Source organism: Dipodomys spectabilis, unplaced genomic scaffold (genome assembly GCF_019054845.1).
Source record: "Dipodomys spectabilis isolate Male_0828 unplaced genomic scaffold, ASM1905484v1 ptg000365l, whole genome shotgun sequence".
NCBI lineage: Eukaryota > Metazoa > Chordata > Mammalia > Rodentia > Heteromyidae > Dipodomys > Dipodomys spectabilis.
Genome location: NW_024871042.1, coordinates 8,962,674 through 8,982,170, shown reverse-complemented (window position 1 = coordinate 8,982,170; position 19,497 = coordinate 8,962,674). Strand labels below are relative to the sequence as shown.

The window sequence follows — 19,497 nt, the reverse complement described above, 5'->3', positions numbered from 1 at the left end:
GCTGGCACTTTCTGGGCTTTTAAGAACACATACAAAATTTTATCTCTTGGACTGCGTGAAATAACTTATTAGAGACAATATTGTAAATAGTGAATGATCCAGATATTGGAAGAGAACGCAGAACTATGGTAAGTGGGAGCCATGTGTGTTGTTATCCTGGCCCCTCCCCCAGTACTGCTCAGGCCTTATTAGAGAAGTGCAGGGGTCATAGGCCAGTCTTGCCTTGTGTCACCTTTTAGGACTGGCTTTGTGTGGAATAGAGCAGCAGTAGAGAGAGAACAACTGTCCATAATATTTATATAACTTTTTAGAAAAGAAAACCAAGTAGTCATTATTAAATACTTCCTAAGAGCTCATGATATGTCTCCTATTATCAGGTAGATAAGGATAATAAAAGGATACCTAATCATTCTGTAATAAAAGCAATTTAAATGTACTAGGTCTGTAAATTGACATCTCTATTCTTTGAGAACAGAGAGCTTTGCATTTAATGCTAAATTCTCACTGGTGAAAAGAAGCTGGTAAATTGTTTTTCACAGTTTTCAGCAAAGGAATCTTGATTTTGACTCAGATGTTGTTTTTATGTCTCCAAGTGTCATTTCCTGGGTTTTATCTGGTAATTTGGCATGATGAGGTGTGAAAGATAGTCTTACTAGGTTTAAATATGTGACATGCTTTTGCTGTAAGCATAAAAGGGTCTAATGTGAATTACTAACATGCTTTTAACATTAATTTGGTGATTCATAATGCTCTTCCATTTACTATAAAAACTGCATCAGAATTCAGTTATTGCCTATTATAGGAAAACTTTTGAGATTTTTTATTATTAGCATATACTTGCAGAGTGGTATATACCTTTGAAAGGTTTTCATGTACACTGATATTTATTTCTTTTTGAGACAGTGTCTCACTGTATTGCTCAGGCTGGCCTTCATCTCCTAGGATAAAGTGATCCTCTTGCCTCAGCTTTCTGAGTAGCTGAGACTATGGGTACATACACCATGGCTAGCTTCTACACACTAACTCTTAGTGACACAAGGAAGTATGACTTCATTGTACAGGTAGAAATTGAGGCTCCAAGAGTTAGTGTCTGCCAGGACTTGTAGCCAGCACATGACTGAGCTGGGGCTCCTGATGATGTAAGTGAAGAATGAATTGGCTGCCACTGCAGCCTTTGGGCCATTGCTAGGTTCTGGATATGACTTTGACAGCACAGCAGAGTCCTCTAAGGTGCTCAGGGATGGAGTAGCCTGAGTATCAGTGTGATTTGCAGCTTTGCAAGTGGTTCACGTGGGTAGTAATAGGTTTAGTTTATTTTTTATTTTTTTGGTACAGGTTCTGGGGCTTGAACTCAGGTGTTGTTCCTGAGCTTCTTTTGCTGAAAGCTAGGACTCTACCACTTTGAGCCACAGCTGTACTTCTGGCTTTTTGATGGTTCAATTTGTGATAAGATTCTCACAGACTTTCCTGCCCTGGCTGCATTCCAACCAAGATCCTCAGATCTCAGCCTCCTGAGTAACTAGAATTACAGGACTGAGCCACCAGTGCCTGGTGGGTAGTAGTTGGTTTGTGGGACAGTTTTATGGACTATGAATTACAGCCCGGGCCCTTATGCCACCTACAGGGTTTGCTAAACTGAGCAGATGTTTGAAGCACATGACCGTGGAGCTGGCACGGGAAGAGCCTGTGTACATCTGGTGAGGAATATGTGGCCATGGTACACTGGTGAAAACTCTAGAACTCTCAGAGCAGGACTCAGTCAGGATTATGCTGATTTTGTTCTGCTTGAGACCTTTTTTGGTCATAATTCTGCTGTGTCTTTGAAGTGTAGGTACTGAACCTTGCATTTACTCAATGTCAATAGCATTAGATGACATCACAATTTCCCTCTGGTGTCAGGCTAATTCTGACAATGTCAGGGGAAAGACAATAAACTTAGAACAGGTGAAACGTTTGGCAGTATAGGGTTTTCATCTATCTCTGATTGACACTGTCTCTACATGAGTATATTCTCTCAGTTGTCATTGTGATTTATGATTGTGTCCTAAGGGATCTTCAGAGTGTGACTTCCAAGAGTCTCTCTGGGCAGTTAGGAAAGTGAGTAAAGCAGCTGTAGGTGGCAGTGGGAACAGAATGTCCTCAGGGACTGGACTGGCATATGTACCTCTGATGAGGCAGAGGCACACTTGGCTTCTGGAAAGCAATGTGGCAATGCACTGGTCAGCCTCGTTCCTTCTCTTGTCATGGTGGCTGGTTTAAGAAATGGTATTTTCTCCTGGACTATTGGAGTATATACAACAGATCAGGAAGACTGAAATAGTGATGTATTCTAAGTAAAGCCATTTGGAGTTCAGGGCCTTAGAGTTGCTTTGTAGAGAGCCTTCTGTAGTGGTTGGTTTGCCTTGCTATAAGAGCTGGGATAAATCTCTCCCTAGATGGTGGGAAAGTTTTGGGTGTAGGTAAGTTATTAAGATCTGGAAGGTTGGATTAGACTTTGATACTTTCTATTCTTCCTGGGCTAAAACAGCTAGAGGGCTGGCTGACCCCTGACTGAGGTAGGCTTGGTTAGGGCTAGGAGCTCACCAGCCACTCTCAGCAGGAGTAGTGTCCCTGTCCACACCTGGGCATGTGCATACCCACTTCAGACCTGTGAGGAAGGAGGTGGGGAGGCAGGCCTTGATGTACTCTGGTAGGATGGATTGGGAGGTGTGAATGTGGGACCTCCCCCACATCTGCTTCTTCATCATTTGGAAGGCTCACAGGGCTCTGTTCAGCACTGTTCCAATGTCCATCTAGCTCTGCAGCTCTGTGATTCCTTTGCCTGGCTGGCTGTAGGTCTTTATGAAAGAGCTGTGTTCAGGGGCCTCAGAAGTGGCAGAATAGCTAATGGTGTTGCTGCCATCGTGGTCCCTGAATTAAATGGCTAGGAGCTGAGTCAGGGTAGCAGAAAGAAATGAGAATTTGGAATTATGGGAAGTTCCATGGGTACAGGAAGCCAGAGGGTATCTGCTCCTTGGTTACTTCCTCGGTGAAATTTATAACAAGGAACTATGGTGCCACGCATACTTGGTTCAGATTTCTTTTCCTACTAGTTATCAAGTCTGCAGTGCTTCAAGGTGCTAAGATGCTGTGTGCTTTGCAGAGGGCACAGGGAGTCCCGTGAACAGCACCGGTACCTGCAGCTGAGGCTTCTTTTTTTTTTTTTTTTTTGGGTCCGGTCGTGGGGCCTGAACTCTGGGCCTGGGCGCTGTCCCTCAGCTCTTCAGCTCAAGGCTAGTGCTCTACCACTTGAGCCACAGCGCCACTTCCGGCTTTTTTCTTTTTGCTTATGTGGTGCTGAGGAATCGAACCCAGGGCCTCATGCATGCAAGGCAAGCACTCTACCACTGAGCCACCTTCCCAGCCCTTGCAGCTGAGGCTTCTTAGGACCAACCTCTTCTCAGAATAAAGCTCAGAGGCCCTGGCCACCAGCCAGTTGCTGAGCTTCCCTTCTGTGATCCAAGCCCGTATTCCCTGCAGCTCAACTTCAGTACCTATCTTTGCTTAGGGCCTGGCATTCAGTTCCCTCAGTTCCCACAGTTGCCTGTCTTTTCTCCCTGGCCCATGCATATCTTGTCTATCCCCAGGCCATCTTCAAGCAAATGTCTCTGTGGGGATGGTCCCTATCATCTGCCATAGCCCACCTGTCCAGGTATAGCTTCTCATGTACTGAGGGCTTCCAAACCCTCCTGCCTTAAAGGCAGTGGAAAACTAGAACTAAGGCACTGATACTGAAGTAACATGCCTGGAAAGCGGGCTCTTCCAGTTTGGGGATCAACGTCCTGCCTGTTCTTGACAAGGACAAGCCTGCCTAGTTCTGGCTACTTAGACCTAGTGGTTAATGACCAACAAGCATCAGAGGGGCTTTAAGGAAGGAAACAAAACTCACCAGACCACTCTGAGATTGGGAACTCTAGAAATGCTACCTTCAGCTTCCTGACTCCTGTGAAAGGTGACCAGCTCTTTGTTCAGAACTTTAATCAACTACTGAAGGTCAAGAGATTGTGGCATATCTGGTCCCCCACAGTGTTGTGCTACTACTCAGACCAGGAGAATGATGTGGGGCTCTCATGGAGTCAAGGCAGTGAGGAAGCCCGCTGACTCTCAGGTTGGCCACCATCTGCTCTACCCTGTCCCCTACTCTAGCAATGCCCTGTAAGCACAGACCCACAGCATCAGAACAATTAATTTTAGAAGAAAATGAGATATATTTAATCTAGGCAAGAGGCGCTATCATTCTCTCATCTCAGCCACTGTGTATGACCCACTGGCACCTCCATCTGCCCATGTGGGAAAAAGACAGAGAGGGTCTCTGACAGCTTGGCACTGGGCTGCAGCCGAAGGTGAGGATGAGCTCACACATATGTCTGTTGAAGCCGAAGTCTGCTGAGGAGGCAGAAGGAAGTCAGTGACAGTAGAGAACAGGCACCTCGAAGCTCTGCAGCCAGGGAACATCCCAGACTTCAGAGTAGCAGTTCAGAACCTGCAACAGAGAAGGCTCCTCTGAATACCCCATCTGCTACAGAGGCCCTGGCTATCTAAGCCAGCTCTCCTGACCGCTCTGTGATTGAGCCTGGATAGCTAGGAGCTGTGTGTGTGTGTGTGTGTGTGTGTGTGTGTGTGTGTGTGTGTGTGTGTGTGTGTGTGTGTGTGTGTGTGTGTGTGTGTGTGTGTGTGTGTGTGTTCCTTGCTGAGGAAATACTTCCAGATTGCTGCTGTTGTTGTTGTTGGTAGTGGTGGTGGTGGTGGTGGTGGTGTGTGTGTGTGTGTGTGTGTGTGTGTGTGTGTGTGTGTGTTGGTCATGGGGCTTGAATTCATGGCCTAGGCACTATCCCTGAGCTCTTTTGCTAAACACTAATGCTCTACCACTTTGAGCTACAGCTCCACATCTTGCTCCCAGTTTTTATTTAAAAAGTCTAAATCTATAGAAGATTTGAAAGAACTATTTAAAAACATACACATTCACCTCTATAAATTGTTAACTAAGATGGCAAAAAAAGATTCAATACATATGCTAAACATTAAGAAAAGTGAGGGAAAGGGTGGGGGTTGGGAGGGGTGGGTGAGAATGTTGAATGTGGTGACATTGGTCAAGATGTACTGTATTCATAAACTGCTTTGTTGAATGACAACTCTTTTGTACAACTACTTAAAGATAATAAAAATATTAAAAAATTATTAACTATTGCCACATTGCTTTCTTATGGAGATTCATATATGTATAAAACATTATATGTCATGCCATACATGATATATATATATATATATATATATAATATCATGTTGTTTGATCTGTCATATTTCATGGATAATATATGTCATGATATATGTATAAATATATATAATTTTATAATTTTTGAGTCATTTGAAAGCTTGTCTTTTTCTAATCTCTCCACCCCAAATCCATAGCATTTCTCTCTTGAGATATACCACTTAGAGAGTACAGAGGTTGCACAGGTAATATGTTTCTGAGAAAGTCCTTCTTCAGTGCTCCCATGTCCCCGTGTGGTATGGGAATACTGGAGATCTGACCTCAGGAGGGAGGTCTGAAAGCCTCCCCATAGAAAGGTGACCACTGCCTGGAGGAGTGTGGCTGAAGAGCCTGGGACAGAGAAGGCAGCCTCAGCCCATCTACCTTACCCACTTCAGGGTGGGGCTGGTTTGGAAGTTACAGCTGTCCAGAGAAGGAGAACTGGTTTTCTTGCACGTAGTTCTACTGACTTCCAACATCAGCATGTATTTCAGGCCTTTTGAGATCTAAAGAGAAGCAAAGGACTAGGCTTCTTGGTTACTTAGCACAGGGTGAAAGTGGTTTCTATCTTGTGGTAAGTAAGGAGGGTGCTGGGGAGTGAGGAAAGTTTAAGATTGCTACAACTGGGAAGGGAGTGGGCCTGGACTGCAACCCCTCCCTCTTTACTGCTGTTGACAAGGGCTTTCTACCCAAGAAAGGATGGATTATTTGCTCAGAATTCTGCATTCGGGAGAGATGCTGTTCTCCCCCCCACCCCCTGCAACCAAAGGTAGAGCCTTGCCCCTCCCTCCATCTGCCAGCTGCACCTACCCCACAGCCCTCACAGTGATGTTTAAAGGAATGGGACAAATCCTGGTTTCCAAGGTTCCCACACCAAGCACAGCATTTGCTGGTTTCCACCTCCCTGTGCCTGGGAACTGTGTGTTTTATTTGGAGTTCTAGAATAGGCCTTCTCCACTTGGATATGGCAGCAACCTAGTTCTCCTTCCTCCTTCCCTCCCTCCCTCCCTCCCTCCCTTTCTTCCTTTCTTTCTCTCTCTACAGTCCTGGAGCTTGAATTCAGGGCAGGGGTACTGTCCTTTTGTGCTCAAAGCTAGCACTTTGTTGGTGGTTAATTGGAGTTAAGTAGTCTCACAGACTTTTCTGCCCAGGCTGGCTTCCAACCACAATCCTCAGATTTCAGCCTTCTGAGTAGCTAGGATTACAGGCATGGGCCACTGGCACCCTGCTCTTCTCATGTCTGGTTTCTGCATAGTTGTGGGAAAGTTCCTCAATTTTTAGTCTCTCCCACCCTATGCCACCTGAATAAAGTCCCCAACATTACCAAGACAAAGAGGGGCAATGTCACATCCTCAGAGGATCTTGGACACTCGGGTCCAGAGCGTTGCACTGGCCTCTGGAGAAGGCAGCACCTCACTCAGGCAAGATCCAGCCCCTCTAGCAGGGTTACCACAAGTTCTGTGATGCCATTAGTCTTAGATGAAGGCCACTCCCACATCCATCCTCTCCCCTTGTCATTCATCTGAAGCCAGCTTTCCATGCTTGCAGATAGCTGCTCAGTGTTCACAGAGATCATCAGGGAGCCACCTCCTGGTTCCCTATCATCACTTTTAGATTCCCATCATCCACATGGACATTTTGAGGACACAGTTGAGCAAGGCTGGTTATTTTCTGTAGGGCCCCCTCTGGCTAGGAGAGTAGTGAGGGGGTGTGAGAGGTCATTGTGAAGAATAATAGCACTGTAGGGTGTGACATGAAGCAGGCTCGAGGCAGAGGGTTTGTAAGGGAAGGGAATGGCTTGACACATGTGGTGGGGGAATATAACATGGGGCTATAAGGAGTGAGGCTGGAACGGGGGTCTGGGGACCCCGGCAAGAGCATCTCTGATCTGCAAAGCAGTGACTCTGCAGGGCTGCCCACTTCTATGAGCTCTATTACAGCCCCCACCTCCTTGCTTCCACTGATGAGGTCTGGCCCGGAAGCCTTAATTAAACCTGCTGGTTTAAGTTGTGCTCAGCTCCAGGTGACACTGGTTTTGGTGTTGCCTTTAGCTTATAGATGTGCTCTAGGTGGTTGGGTGCTACAGCTCTGCTCCTCAGGGATGTCCCTGAGAAGCTAATGACCAGACCCCCACCCTGCATCTGTACCAGAGCTCTGCTGACTCGGAACTCTTTGAACAAGAAGAGGTCATTCGTGCAGTTGTTGAACTTCTGTGCGCTGTGTCTGGCTGCTTTGAGGACTCCTGCGTCATTGGTCCTTATTAATTTGGGAAATTCTGGCTTCAAATCTGAGTTAAGGACCTGGGAACAGAAATCTGGAAGAAACAAAAGAACCAGAGAAGATTGATGATGGTCGGACATTTAATCCAAGTGTCCTGCCTTGTGCCAGGTGGCATCCAGACTCTGCTCATGTGGATCCCGGCCCCTCCTTCACCCACAGTGTACCCATCACCTGTCTACCCCCACACCAGGCATGAGCTGGGCTTCCCCATAGTGGCTCCATATTGGAAGCTGAGGATAGAGGCCATGGATGGGATAAGGATAGGATTGCTGCTTTCCAGTCTCAGTCGTCAGAAGCCAGTTATTTTCAGCATGTGGTTTCCAGGCAGCTAGACCTCTGGACAGGATGTGGTCTTTAGGGGTTAGGAGAAATCAGACTAGCCTGGTCCTCAAGGCTGCTGTTCAGTGTCTGGCTTCTTCTTCTCATTTGTCCCAGCCAAGGAGGCCATGTTTGTGTTTGGCCCTGCAACCCCACTGGTAGGGAGGCTAAGCTGTTTTCCCCTTAGCAGCTCTGCCACTCTAGCAAGGGTCGATCCACCCACTCGTGGGTTTCAGCTCAGTTGGGCACAAAGGCCTCCAGCATCCTGAGGCATGATGGTCCCAATGTACTGTCGATTGAGGTTCTCTGGGTGCAATTCTTTACTGTCCTATGAGTAAATGCCATCCCATGAGCTTTGGCTGTGGATCCTGGCATGTGAGGGAGGGAGGGTGGGCAGGCTGAGTTTCTTCCTCATTTCCCTGCTCTTTCTGTGCGGGTGGGGGTGGGGGGAAGCCCATATTTACACAAAAGATGAGGAAAAAAGTGTGAAGGGCTTCTGCTTCCAGATGGGTTCCCCAGGGTCTTATGAGAGAGCCAAGTAGGGACACCCCTGCCATTCCTCCTTGGCTGCTCATGGCTGGCTGCTTTTGGTAAAGTGTGGATGGTAGACTCTGAGAGGACTCCCCAAGGTTCCTGTTCAAATCTGGCTCCTGGAGAACCTGCTGTTTATTCCTTTGCTCAACTCATCCATGGACACTTGTAGAACCTGCCAATCTCCTTCCTGGGAAGAATAATGTCCTACAGATGAAGATCAACACAAGCATCAAGTGAAGAGACTTAGGGGAGTGGGAAGAAGGGAACTCAGGTGTTTCAGATTTAAATGCAGATGGTCCCTGCTGTGGTGCCTTTGGAAGGCAGGGAGAGAGAAAGAGACAGAGACAGAGAGACAGAGAGATGGATTGATTCGAGCTCTGTCTCTCCATCTCCTCCTAGAGCTTAAAGTTTTGAATTGGGGCCTGAGGACTGGGGCTGTGGACAGTGAATGTCCAGCTTTGTCCCTAGAGGTATGCTGTACACCCCTCTGCTTGGTTACCTGGTCTCTATTGGAATTAGTCAAGGCCCTACCCCACTGGGCTATGCTCACTTTTGTAATCCTAGCTCTGCCTCCATTGGCTGTGCAGCCTTGGGGAGGCTGCTTTAATCTCTCTGAGCCTCCATGTCTCCATCTGTCCATGGGGATCACAACAGCACCAATCTCTCAGGGTGGTGATGAGAATATCAAACACAAAACACTGGAAGCAACCAGGTAATTGTTATCCAATGTCATTACAGTGTGGCTATAGCAAGGGTCTCTCTGAGTGTGCAAGAAAGAACCCAGAGGGTATGGAAGGTGGGTGAGTAGACTTCTCCAGGTCCAGACCCAGGCAGTGGTAGTTCCCAGGGCTCCCCAAGGAGGCCCTCTTGTCCCCAGAGTGTCTCTGGCCTGATACAATGCCTCAGCCCTTGCTGCAGGTGGCTCCTGGCCACAGGTCTCAGGCAGATGGGCTGCTGCCAGCCTAACTGGAAAGGGGGAGGGGGCAGAGTGACATGGTGGCCAGGGCTCTTCCTGGAAGAGGGCAGGTTGGGAAAGAAGAGTGTTACTTTTTAAACTAATGGTAAGGAGACCAATGTGCCAATTTCCTTCATTTTCAAGAGCTCAGCATGACTAGGGCCCAACATCTGTGTAGTTTAGTTGGGAAGCCACATGCCCCCAAACATACTTCCTGTGTCTCTGCTGTCCCCTTGCCCCTCAACAGGTTCTAGAATCTGTTGTGAGGAAGTGAGGGAATGGCTATAAAGGATCATGGGGTGAATAGGGAGGGGACCAAATTCTTGGCTCTCTTTGACTCTCAGAGGGGCCTCTGTACCTCACTATACAAATGAAAACCTAAGGCCCTAGCTGGACATCTCAGCAGTGATTCAGCCTCGGGGGAAGTGGTGGTGGTGGTGGTGATCATGAGGGCTGACGGCACAGGCTTAGGAGCAAGGGGTAGGTGTTACTGAAAGCACCCTCGGTCCACCATACCACTCACGGGATCACCTTAGAGCCATTCAACTACACTCCCCAGAGCAGGCTGGGGTGCCATTATTGCCCATTTTATGGGTGGTAGGACTCAGTCTTCGGGAGCGTCCATAGCTAGTAGGCAGGGGTCTGTGATACCTTCAGGTTCTGCATGTGTGGGGGTGGACTCTGGGTGCTTGTCAGGTTCAATGGCAGAGAGGAGGCTTGAGGGCAGAGCAGCCCAGGTCAGCCCAGAAGGGCTCTTGCCACCATGATGGGGCCTTGGGTGGTCTGACACAGGGGCAGGCCTTTGCCCAGCTTCACATACCAGCGAAGAGGAAGGTCATACCAACAGCCAGGTAGCTAGCATCTCGGGTCTCAAGGACTCCATGAAATCATTACCACTGCATCCTTACTCTGTGAGGTGAGGCTATGGGGGGGGGGGGGAGGGGAGGAAAGGCAGAACTCATGCAGATCATGAACAGTGAGTATGAATAATGCAAAGCTGGGACAGCTGAGAGAATAGCCTTTACATTCCCCTTAGGAGAACCTCATCGGGTTGAGGAGGGCTCATTCTCTGATATGAATGTTCACTTCTGCCCCAGGCTTCCTCCCTATCCTGGTGGAGGGGAATGAAGGCAGCCTGGGTAAGGATGGGGCTGGGAGGAGAGACAGAGAAGGGGCAGTGTGTGTGTGTGTGTGTGTGTGTGTGTGTGTGTGTGTGTGTGTCCTCATCATGTGAGCTAAGAAGAAGGCAGGGAATAGGCAGGAGGCAGCAGGCAGGATCTGTAGCAGGGTGCTAATCACCTGTTTGCTGAGCACCTTCCTTTCCAGCTGCTGTGGCTTGTTGCTGGCTCTGAGCATGGAAACTGCCATCTCCCTGCTCCAGTTCTGTCTGCCTGGTTTCCTAAGTCACAACGTCCATGCCACATCAGGTCTAGGAGCCTGAGGCCGTGACCCTTCCCTGAACCTGGCTTCTTTGCCTCCACATTGGACTTAAGGGCTCTGGGACATTCCCTATCACTGGTCCTCCCTGAACATCCTCTGACTGGTCACCTGTAGCTGAGCTCCAGCCAGGTGTTATGCCACCTGCTGGGCTGTGTCCAGTGGCCAGCTTCCTTGTTAGTTAAATGAGTAAGAGCCTCTAAGTCTTCATCCACTTACGGGCTAGAGAGGGCATCACCCAGCCAGCTCCCTCAAGTAGACGCTCATGGCTATGTCATCTAGGCGAGTCACCTACACTAGCTATGCTCCAGTTTCCCAGAACCTGGACAGTGCCTTCCTCTGCCTCAATTTCTAGAGAATAGGCAGTGTTCTCCTCTTCCTCTTAACTCCTTCCCCTCTGGGCATCAGATATCTGGTCTCTAGAGTCCCTGGAACCAAGTCATAGGACAGTGGCCTGTAGGCGGACAGGAAGGATAAGCCATCAGATGGAAGTGACCTGATCACAGTCCAGTTCCCATTCTCTCCCCCTGTCTCAGAGCCAAGAAGCAGAGAAGAGCAAATGATGCAGAGGTGAAGCAACACAAGACTCTTCCTCTATCCCAGCAGGGGCAGCCTCCACACTCTTCCTTCCTGAAGCTTGTTCCTCCCAACAGCAGCTGCTGCCAGGACCCAGAGCCTCTGTGGATCCTCTGGGGCAAACTAGAGCTGGGGAGGAATCCCAGGTTATACCTTAAAGCTGCCACCAGCAGCCTTAGCCACAGCATCCCAGAGAGCATCCAGGAAACATTCCTCTTACCTGGGGTTAAGTTCCCACAGGTGCTGGAAGCAAGGCAGAAGAAGGCGAGTAGCACTTTGGCCAGCCACATGGTTGTCCTGGAGGATGGCAGTGTAGTAGAGTAGTTTGAGCACAGCCTGGGCCAGGGCAGGGTGGGGACTGCCTCTTTGGGGCTGGGGAGGGGCATGATTTCTTGCTGAATCATTTGGACTAGAAGCTCTTCGTCTCCAGATCTATTGGCCACAAAGGCAACTGCTTCCTTTATAAAAGTTTCCAAGCAGCTGTCATTTGCTGGGGAGGGGAGGAGGGAGGAAGAGAAATAGACCTGTGAAAAAAAAATCCTAGTGTAGTATTCTACCCCAATCCATAGGGGAAAGATGCTGCAGTGAAACAAATGGGGGAAATGCTGCTTTCAGAAGCAGACTCACTTGATTTCCCTTGCCCAAATGCTGTTTCTCCTGCATGAGTGTGATTGGTCATATTTCCTCTGGCAGGGAATCTGGTTGCAAAGTATGATCACTGTCTTCACCCTTGGTTGAAGAGCTATTCCTACTCTCTGTCTGAGGGCATTCACCTTGCCTTCCTAGGGAAGCTCTGACAGCTTCGTATGAGGAGTCATCATGCAGGACAGAGCTGTCTCTCCTCAAGTCTTCTTTACCATCTCCTTTTGCTTTGAGGCTTATAATCAGATGCAAATCCCAGCGAGCCCCTAAAAGAGGGGTCCACAAGGAATTGCATTTCAAAGTTAAAGAAATACTTGACTTTGCTAATTTGTACAGACAAAAACCCAGGTAAGATTCATGGGAATGGATTGGAAGGGATTTGGATAATGGCAGGAAGAACATAAAGTTGGATCAGGTTAAACATACTGAGACAGGCTCAGTAAGCAGAGATCCTGTACTTAATGCTTCATCTCAGGAGGTTAGGAAGAGTTTGGTTGGTAAATTTTGTTGACACATGGACCAAAAGGTGGAAATGCTGGACTTGATTTGGTTTAATGTAGGAAACCATGACTTTCATCTGGCAAAGCCTGGAGTTGTACCGTGACTCCTTCCTCAGGGCCTATCAGCTCTGCAGCCCTGCATCTGACTTAGTTTGGGGGAATCTTGGCCACTTTCCTTTCCTTAGGACCTTACAATGGTCCATTACATTAAGGGGCCATTAATGGCATTGTGCTAATTGGATCTAGTCAGCAAGAAGTAACTCTGGATTTATTGATGAGACATTTATTTATCACAGGGTAGAAAGTAAATCCAACCAGAATTTAGGCAGATTGAAATGTTAGAGTGAATTTGTTATTTAAGAGTTACTCAAGGGAGGGAAAGTAGGAGAAAAATGAGGGAAGGGATAACAAATTTGACAAGAAATGTACTTATTACCTTACTTACATAACTGTAACCCCTCTGTACCTCACCTTGACAATAAAAAAAGACTTACTCAACCCACCGTGGGAGTGTCTACGAAGATAGACCTTTTACCACTGTGGTAAATAATTTGTAAGGGGAGCCTTAGCATCATTGAGAGCTCTGTAATTGTTCTTCTGTACTATGGGAATGGCAGCCATTCAGTTGGGTAGCTTAGCAAGTGTTCACACTTGCTTTCCTACATCTACCTCATGGGGCTTTCCAACCATGAGGTGACAGAGGAAGAGACAAAAGTGGTCTATAGATAGAGGTTCTGTATGACAGGCAGACACCACTCAAGAGTGGGTAGTTGCAACATCATATACTCTTTCAGGGATAGCCACTTTCTGGAATAGTCTCTTCCTGGGATAGGAGTCAAGAGCTATCATCTCCAGGCAGTGTACCTGGTAGTACACTTGAAAGGAAAATGGCCATAGACATACTTATACACCAATGAATGGGCTGTGGCCAGTGGTTTGGCTGGATCATATAGGACGTGGAAGTAAGATAAATAGAAAATTATCGACAAGGAAATTTACTGAAGAGATGCTGTGGAAACGTCTCTGAAAAGGGAAGGGGAACAAAGAGATTTGTGTCCCAACTCACCACAGTATAACCTCTCTTCCTAGAGAGGATTTTAAAAACAGAGTGGATTGGGAGGTCTGCTTTGTGAATACCAGCCAACCCAGTGATACTGGTGGGGTTGCAAAGTGGCCACGGTGGCAGCAGTAGAGGCCACATAGGCTCAGCAACAGGGACTTTCAGCAAGGTCTTTTGAAGTCTCCTGTACACTGGCTCTTCCCTGAACCACAGAAGATCTCAAACAGAAAAACGGATTATCAGGTGACCAGTGGAGTTTTAGCTTGAATCTGTCTCACAAATGGGTACCAGAACCATCCAGTGAAATTTCTGGTTTCTGAGCCAGAGTGAAGGCCATTAGTATTTTGGAGAAAGGTCTTGTCATCTTTCTCAGATGACCACTCTTGTTTTGAGATCAGCCAGTGGCCTGGGTATTAGCAGAGATCGAGTGCTTAAATACCAGGCACTCAGTGATTAAGAATCACCTAGCTGAGCACCCTAGCTTTGAAGAACCTCTACCAATATATATGGATATGGACATTTGTCTCTGGGTTTACAAGTGTATATTGCTGTGTCTTTGCATTTGAGTATTTATATAGTTCTCTCTGTGTGTCTGAGCATTTTGGGAATGTTAAGTGCACATTTGTGGTTGTACATGTGTTTGTGGTTCTATACATGTTTATGTGTGTTAGGTGCATATTTCTGTGTATACTGTAGGAGTAGTGGGCTCTGTACTGAGTCTCAAGCATTAATTCATTAGTGAACCCATTCACTCATTTAACCTACTCTCTCTTTTAACCTCTTGCATCTGAAAGTGTAGTCCTTGGGCCAGCAAAATTAGTTTTCCTGGAGCTTAATGGAAACACATTTTTTGGCCCAGCTCAAACTCTGTGGCTAGGACATAGGACCCTTCTCACACCTTGGTTCAGGAAGCTCATTGGCTTTTCAGATTTGGGGGACACTTATGTAACCTATTCTGTTATTCCTTCCTCTTTTCTCATGGATACCAGCGCTGGTCTGACCTCTGTGATCAATCTACCTGGTGATGACGTTGGTCATTGTTTGGCCATGTATGACATGTGGCTTTGTGTACTCACTGGTCATGAAGCAGAGATCCTGCAGAAGAAACCTGGTCCGCAGGATGTGAGTGGATGTGGGAGGGATGAGGGGCAGGCCAGGAACTCCTGGGGTGGTCAAGCCAAGGCACACTCTTTCTCCTCAGGGTATGTGGCCTCACCTTAGTGGGCTATGAAGCTGCCCAGTGTGATTTTTCCAGATCCTGAAGATCTGGGACTTCCAAGGCTCAGCCCAAGTAGCTGGAATCCTCACTCCCACTCAGGTTGGCAGGAAACACTCTCCAAGGTGAAGGGTTCTGGAATCCCAGAGCTTGGCAGTGATAGGATGCTTGGGGTTCTTTTTCCCCTCTGGGTGGGTCTCTAGGGAGATCTGTGCTGCCTTGTCACAGGATGAAAACCAAGGAGGTTCAGCTGAGGTAGTCAGATCTCAAACTCCTCCATTAAATCTTCTGTAGCTCGTGCCGTGGGTCTAGACAGCAGTATTGTCTGTATATCTCTGGGCAGACCCTGCCTTCTGTGTTAGTTGGCCTGTTGCCATTCTACCCCCATTACTTTTGGAACCTGAAAAGAAATTCCACGGATGTGTGTTGTTTTCTGTCTGTTTTCTATTGCTCCTTAGCCTGAAGAACCATATATTTAGCAGCTGAAACTACAGGCACCTTTTATCTCAGAGGGACTGGGGACCAGGCATCTGAGCCTGACTGGGCCATGTCTGCTGCTCAGGGCCTCATCAGTCTGCATCTTTCACAGGCTCACAAGGAAACCTCCACTTCCAAGTTCTTTGCTGGTAAATGGTAGTCCCCTGAGGACTGTCAAACCAAGTGTCCAGTTCCTTACTGGCTGGTGGCTGGAGGCTACTTCAGTTCTTAGCCTCATGGGACTTTGCAATGTGGCTGCTTGCTTCTTTAAAGCCAGCTGGGGAAATAGAATTCTAGGAAAATGGGTTACAATCTTAGAGGATGATATTGCAGAAGGGGCCTCTTGTCACCTTCACTTTATGTTGTCAGTTGGAAGCAAGTTACAGGGCCCAGCTTCCATCCAGGGGAGAAAAGATCTGGGGCCGGAGGTATGGGAGCCACAGTATAGAGTGCTGCCAGATTTACCAAAGTAGGGAAAATATTCCTTGACCCTCTCCACTGAAGAGGCCACAGAAAAAAGGTCACTTAGGTGACAATGCACTAAGTAAGGAGGCGAGGCTATTCAAGACATGACTAATTCCAGGCCAGCACAGCAAATGCACGACATGAGCCAGGGACCTCTCCTCTCCCCAGAGAACACAGTGACCATCAGAAGAGGTAAGGGATCATTTCATCCCATCAAGAACAACAACTAGAGGGAGTGAAGCATATCAGATGTCTCTAACCAATGAGTTTATAAGTGACACTAATAATGATCACAAGAATGATCATAATGATATGCATGCTCCCTTGGCATCCTCTAGGGACTGTGAGCCTTTCCTGCCAGGCTTCTCCAGGTCCCTCCCCATATGACCAGAAGCAATCAACATCCTTCAGTTTCAGGAAGTACCAGGAAACTGGGAAGGAGTCTGTCCACACCTTTCCTTGCAGCTCCTATTCTGCAGCCCTTTGAGTTCCAGAAGCCACAGAGGATGAGTTTGCTGCTATGGACTGTGAAGTGTGGGAAGGCCATTTGATTTGACTTCTTGCAACTACAGATCTTTTGTTTCAGAAAACTAAAGAAAAGCCATGTGCCAGTGGCTCACCCCTATAATCTTAGCTACTCTGGAGACTGAGATCTGAGAATCAAAGTTCAAAACCAGCCTAGGTAGGAAAGTCTATGAGACTCTTATCTCCAACTAATCACCAAAAAGCTGGAAGTGGAGTTGTGGCTCAAGTGGTAGCGTAGCAGCCTTGAGTGAAAAAGCTAAGGGATGGTGCCCAGGCACCTGTACTTGTGCAAAATAAATAAATAAATAAATACATACATACATAAATAGAAGGTAAAAAAAGGTAGAAAAGGAAAATAAACTAAAAGGAAAAGGGGAAATAAAGTCCATGTTTACCTCTTAAATTCTCACTTAGGCAGATGGATGGCTCATAGAGGGAAACAATGACACGGAGTGGTTTTGTTGTCATTTTTTATAATTGGATTGGCATTGCCCAAAGGGTGTGCAGTTTAAGATGTGTGCACCTGAAAGTTCCCTTCTACAACATGGACAAGAATGCAGAGGTAAAGGAAACAAAGCAGTGTTTTGATGCAGGATTTCTCAGAAGGCAGGTGAAGTGTGCAGGCACCCATGTCTACTTACAATGACGAATGCAGACACTTCTCTCCTGAGCACCTCTGTCTGGAGCTTGGGTTTAAGGTCCCTTGTGTAGAACAAGTGGGGAGTCACAGAGATGGGGGAAGGGCTGGGGCTCAGAACTGGTAAGGGATGTAGGCCTGGGGTTCTGAGAACACATGGAGAGATAGGCCCTGAATTCAGGGTCTGGGCACTGTCCCTTAGGTTTTTTGCTCAGAGATGGTACTCTACTACTTGAGTGACAGCTCCACTTTAGGCAGTTTGCTGGTTAATTGGACATAAGTCTCACAGACTTTCCTGCCCAGGCTGGCTTTGAACCTTGATACTGAGACCTTGGCTTCCTAAATAGCTGGAATTACAGCTGTGATACAGATGTGACCATAGATTTCTTTTTTTTTTTTTTTTGAGTCCGGTTGTGAGGCCTGAACTCTGGGCCTGGGAGCTGCCCCTCAGCCCTTCAGCTCAAGGCTAGTGCTCTACCACTTGAGCCACAGTGCCACTTCCGCTTTTTTCTTATGTGGTGCTGAGGAATCGAACCCAGGGCCTCAAGCATGCAAGGCAAGCGCTCTACCACTGAGCCACCTTCCCAGCCCCTGAACCATAGATTTCTGTAGCTCAGGCTGGCCTCATATTCACTAGTCTCCTATCTCTACCTCCAAAGTGTTGTGATCTAAGTCGTATTCTACAAGTATTTCTCACCCCTCCCCCTTTAAAGTGTACTTTAATTGAAAAATAAAGGCGGTATGTATTTATGGTGTGCATCATGCTTTTTTTTTGACAGTTGTACTTTGTAACATGGCTAATTTGAACAAGTTTGCAAAGGTATCCCTCTCATTTCTTATTTGGGGTGAGACCACTTACGATGTACTCCTACCAAGTTTTTTTTTTTTTTTTTTTTGTCAATCATGGGACTTGAACTCTGCTTGAGTGCCGTCCCTGCGCTCTTCAGCTCAAGATGAGCACTCTACCGCTTGAGCCATAGCACCACTTCCAGTTTTCTAGTGGTTTATTGGAGATAAAAGTCTCACAAACTTTCCTGCCCGGGCTGGCTTTGAACTGTGATCCTCAGAGCTCAGCCTCCTGAGTAGCTAGGATTACAGGCATGAGCCACTGGCACCTGGCTCCCACCAAGTTTTGAATGTGTAGCATGCTGTTATTAACTGGGCAGGCAGTGCTGATCAAAACCTCAGGGGAAGGTACCAGATTGGCATCAGTGGTGTGTTGAGGTAGCTTTCAGTTCCCTTGAACTCAGGGCCTGGGCACTGTCCCTGAGATTTTTTTTTTCTCAAGGCTAGCACTCTGCCACTTGAACCACAGCTCCACTTTTTTTTTTCTTTTTTTTCTTTTTTCTTCTTTTTTCTTTTGTAGAGATAAGAGGCACAAACTTTCCTGCCTACGCTTGCTTTGAATCTTGATCCTCAGATTTCAGCCTCTTGAGTAGCAAAGATTATAGGCGAAGGTACCAGTGTCCAGCTTGTACTTTACTTTTGAAAGTTAAAAGTGGTTATCTGATTAGTAGGGGTTTGTCTATTTCCCTAAAGGTATCAATCAAGATACATTATGCTTATACACTGATTTGTTGAATGGTAAACAATTTATACAACTACTTAAAGATAATAAAAATGTTTTTTAATATAATGCAGCACCACCACCACCACCACCACCACCAACAACAACAACCCCATGCAATTCCAATACTTCACCAGAGCTTTGGAGCCCATAAGGACACTTTTATCCACAAGGTGGCGATGTGGCCTAAGAAATGGCCTCTTCTTTCTCCATCTCTTTTTCCTCCTGTTCCTCTCTTTTTCTTTGGGGGTCTGTGTGGGGTGTCAGTTTCTTACCATGTTGCACAGGCTGTCCTTGAACTCCTAGGCTAATTCTTCTGTCTCAAGCTTCTGAGTAATTGGCACTATAGGTGTGCACCACAGTACTTGGCTACATTTTCCTACTTTTTTGCTTATGTCCTAAATGATGCGTGGGATATACTTACACTAAAAATTATTCACTTTCTGACATTCATTTTGGCTGGGCTCCCCATAATTTTGACTGCTAAATCTAGCAGGTCACCAGAAAGAGTTTCCAGCTCTTGATGACTCTGCCACGCAGGTCAGAGAACTCCCTGCTTGGAACCCTCGAAGGCTCCTGACCATACAGAATGGCTCCTTGCTTAACTTGGTCAACAGAGCAAAAACCAATACCTTCTATCCACAGATCAGGACCCATTTCCTGGCTCACCCTTTTCTTCATGCTTTGTAGTCCCAACTGCTCCCACCCCCCTGCAGGAAGCATAATGTTCTCCTACATGGAGACTCAGTTCTGGATTGCTAGAACTGAGGGATGGGTTCACTTGACATTCTTTCAAGCTGGCTGTCCTAGCTTCCTGCCTTGTCCTCCCACACAATGATTCATATCCTTATTGTTGCTTAGGGAACTTTCCAGGGATCCAGCAGCCTTGCATTAGTCTCTGGACACCACCTCCCCTGCAGCCAGACACCTCCCCTGCAGCCAGCAGCTCAATCATCAGGCTAAGACCACAGCTGTGGGCTTCCCTCACTTTTGTTTAATTGAGTGCCCACAGAATTGG

General features: G+C 47.1%; 1 protein-coding gene across 1 annotated transcript; it reads right to left on the bottom strand.

Moving 5' to 3' along the window:
• Positions 1-4,430: 4,430 nt before the first annotated feature.
• Cst7 (cystatin F) lies at positions 4,431-11,719 on the bottom strand. Its single transcript, XM_042666499.1, has 4 exons — positions 11,611-11,719; positions 7,425-7,604; positions 5,680-5,786; positions 4,431-4,522 (listed from the first exon to the last, which is right to left on the bottom strand). Exons 1-4 carry the CDS (start codon positions 11,678-11,680, stop codon positions 4,445-4,447), a joined length of 435 nt encoding a protein of 144 aa, XP_042522433.1. The 5' UTR covers positions 11,681-11,719; the 3' UTR covers positions 4,431-4,444.
• Positions 11,720-19,497: the final 7,778 nt, after the last annotated feature.

Bases quoted from the DNA above. Each gene is read 5' to 3' on its own strand.
- Cst7 (XM_042666499.1), bottom strand. From the start codon at position 11,680: ATGTGGCTGGCCAAAGTGCTACTCGCCTTCTTCTGCCTTGCTTCCAGC. The intron at 7,605-11,610 runs GTAAGAGGAATG...TGTTTCTTCCAG, and splicing joins CTGTGGGAACTTAACCCCAG to ATTTCTGTTCCCAGGTCCTT. The intron at 4,523-5,679 runs GTAAGGTAGATG...TCTCTGTTGCAG, and splicing joins CCAGCCCCACCCTGAAGTGG to GTTCTGAACTGCTACTCTGA.